At 41.2% G+C, this 1,800-nt stretch overlaps 1 protein-coding gene across 1 annotated transcript in view; it reads right to left on the bottom strand.

The window, feature by feature from the left end:
• Nucleotides 1-690: 690 nt before the first annotated feature.
• LOC103603200 (death-inducer obliterator 1-like) overlaps nucleotides 691-1,800 on the bottom strand; it is a 25,895-nt gene continuing 24,785 nt past the window's right edge. The window contains 2 exon segments of the mRNA XM_008587694.1: nucleotides 691-1,015; nucleotides 1,529-1,645. Coding sequence (XP_008585916.1) covers nucleotides 995-1,015; nucleotides 1,529-1,645 — 138 coding nt within the window. The 3' untranslated portion in view covers nucleotides 691-994.

Genomic DNA, 1,800 nt, shown 5'->3' with positions numbered 1-1,800 from the left:
CATGAAAAATAAGGAAATCTCTCTGAGTACAATGAAAATTTCAAAAGAATGAAGACCGTGTCTTTAAAAGTAAAAGTGAATTCCTACAAGTTTTAGTAGCTTACTTTTGCCAAGTAAGTGCTTTAATCATAATGATATAAATAGACATTTTGGTCAAAGAAAAAATAAACGTCAATTGCATTTCTGAGTAAAATTCATAGTTGAAATCACCAATTGCCTTTCCGTTCATTAGTTTAAAAGAAAACTTCACTGGCTCTTTCAGACTATATATGAAGTACGCACCTGATATTCTGTGATGGAACTGACAAGTGTCCTGGGTCAGCGGATGAGGACGGCTTAGCCAGTATGAACCTGGGCACCATCACAGAAGTCAAAGCAGGCATCGGTGTGTCTTGTTTGGTTTCCACCACGTGGGCACTGTCTGGCTGGGCTGCTATGGAGGCTGTCACTGTGCACGATCCACTTGGAGCAGTCCTGGAGTCCCAGCCTGACATAATGACAGTGGTGACCACCGCATCCCCACGGCCTTCCACTGGGGAGAGCTCAGGAATGACATCTCCCGGGGGCCCAGGGAAATACTTTCTCTCCAGGTTTGGATGGGAAGCACTTTCCAGGTCTGGAGCAGAAGCATTTCTGCGCAGAGTTCCTGGTGTCCCTTCATCAGCTGAGTTAGGAACTGGATCNCAAGAGCACGGCGTGCTCACGAGCAGGTAATTGCTTACGAGAAGCCAAAAGCAGCAGTGCACAGAGAGGAGCTGACTTCATGAACTCCAGGGATCCACTCTGGACTTTTTTTTTTTTTTGGTTTAAACTCACCTTTACAAGGATTAGTGATTTTAAACAAAATCCAGTTTAACATTATCGCAAAATTATGCTCACCTGTACAGATTTTACAATTTAGATTAAACAGATGCGCCTCATGCTGGCCTGTTGTGTCTTTCCACAAACTGCTACGGACGTCCAGAAGGGGCTGGGGGCTTTTTTCAGGGACAGCTCATACTGATTCTTGCTGTTCCTCAAAGAAAAAAAATGGTAGGTAATTTATTTTCCAATGCCATTTCCAAATTAACAGCACACATGAAAAAAGGTGGATGTGATTAAGAACCACTAGAAGGAAAAAAAAGGATCACTGGATACAAGTACTTGAGAAGTAATGAAATTATATATATTTGTCATAAGCTCAGTGTCCTGCCCAATAATTTAAGACACCTAAAAACATTTGGAATCAAGAAATTTTATTCTATCTTTTCCAAACCCTGAAAATACCAAATGCTCACACCTAAGTCTGACACGGGTGTAGAAACTTTTATATTGGGAATGGTTTCCTGTTTTTAATGTCAGTTTTTTTGCTTTAATCACACAATTTAGTTCTGGATTCTATCACCTAAAATAAAAAAAGACAAAAATCAAGCCCTATGCCTTGTTTTCCAGGAGGAAAGCACATCACTCCTGCAAACAGTGTATTATTTGACTTCTGGTAAAGTTAAGTGTCTGGTATCTGAAGCAGCCATTCTAAGTCAGTACTCACAGATTTCATCAGTTTCTCTGGCCACAGGGAAATTTCCTTAGATCCAAGTTCTTCTGGCTTCATTCTCACAAGTTTTGCCAAAGAAATTTCTCCATGCAAAACACGACGGAAGAGTCCCTGTAGAGAAACATCTTTCATCCATTCATTCATCCAAATGATATCTGTGTGTGTTAATGTGGAGGCTACAGAAACAACAAAGCAGCACAGAAAACTCTGCCTGGAGGTTCAAGGACCACAGGACAAAGACCGAAGCTTTCAATGGAGGGTAGCAC

This window comes from Galeopterus variegatus, unplaced genomic scaffold (assembly GCF_000696425.1).
Source record: "Galeopterus variegatus unplaced genomic scaffold, G_variegatus-3.0.2 Scaffold4499, whole genome shotgun sequence".
NCBI classification, from domain to species: Eukaryota; Metazoa; Chordata; class Mammalia; order Dermoptera; family Cynocephalidae; genus Galeopterus; species Galeopterus variegatus.
The sequence above is the reverse complement of the archived record's forward strand: the minus strand, read 5'-3'. Positions and strand labels throughout refer to the sequence as shown.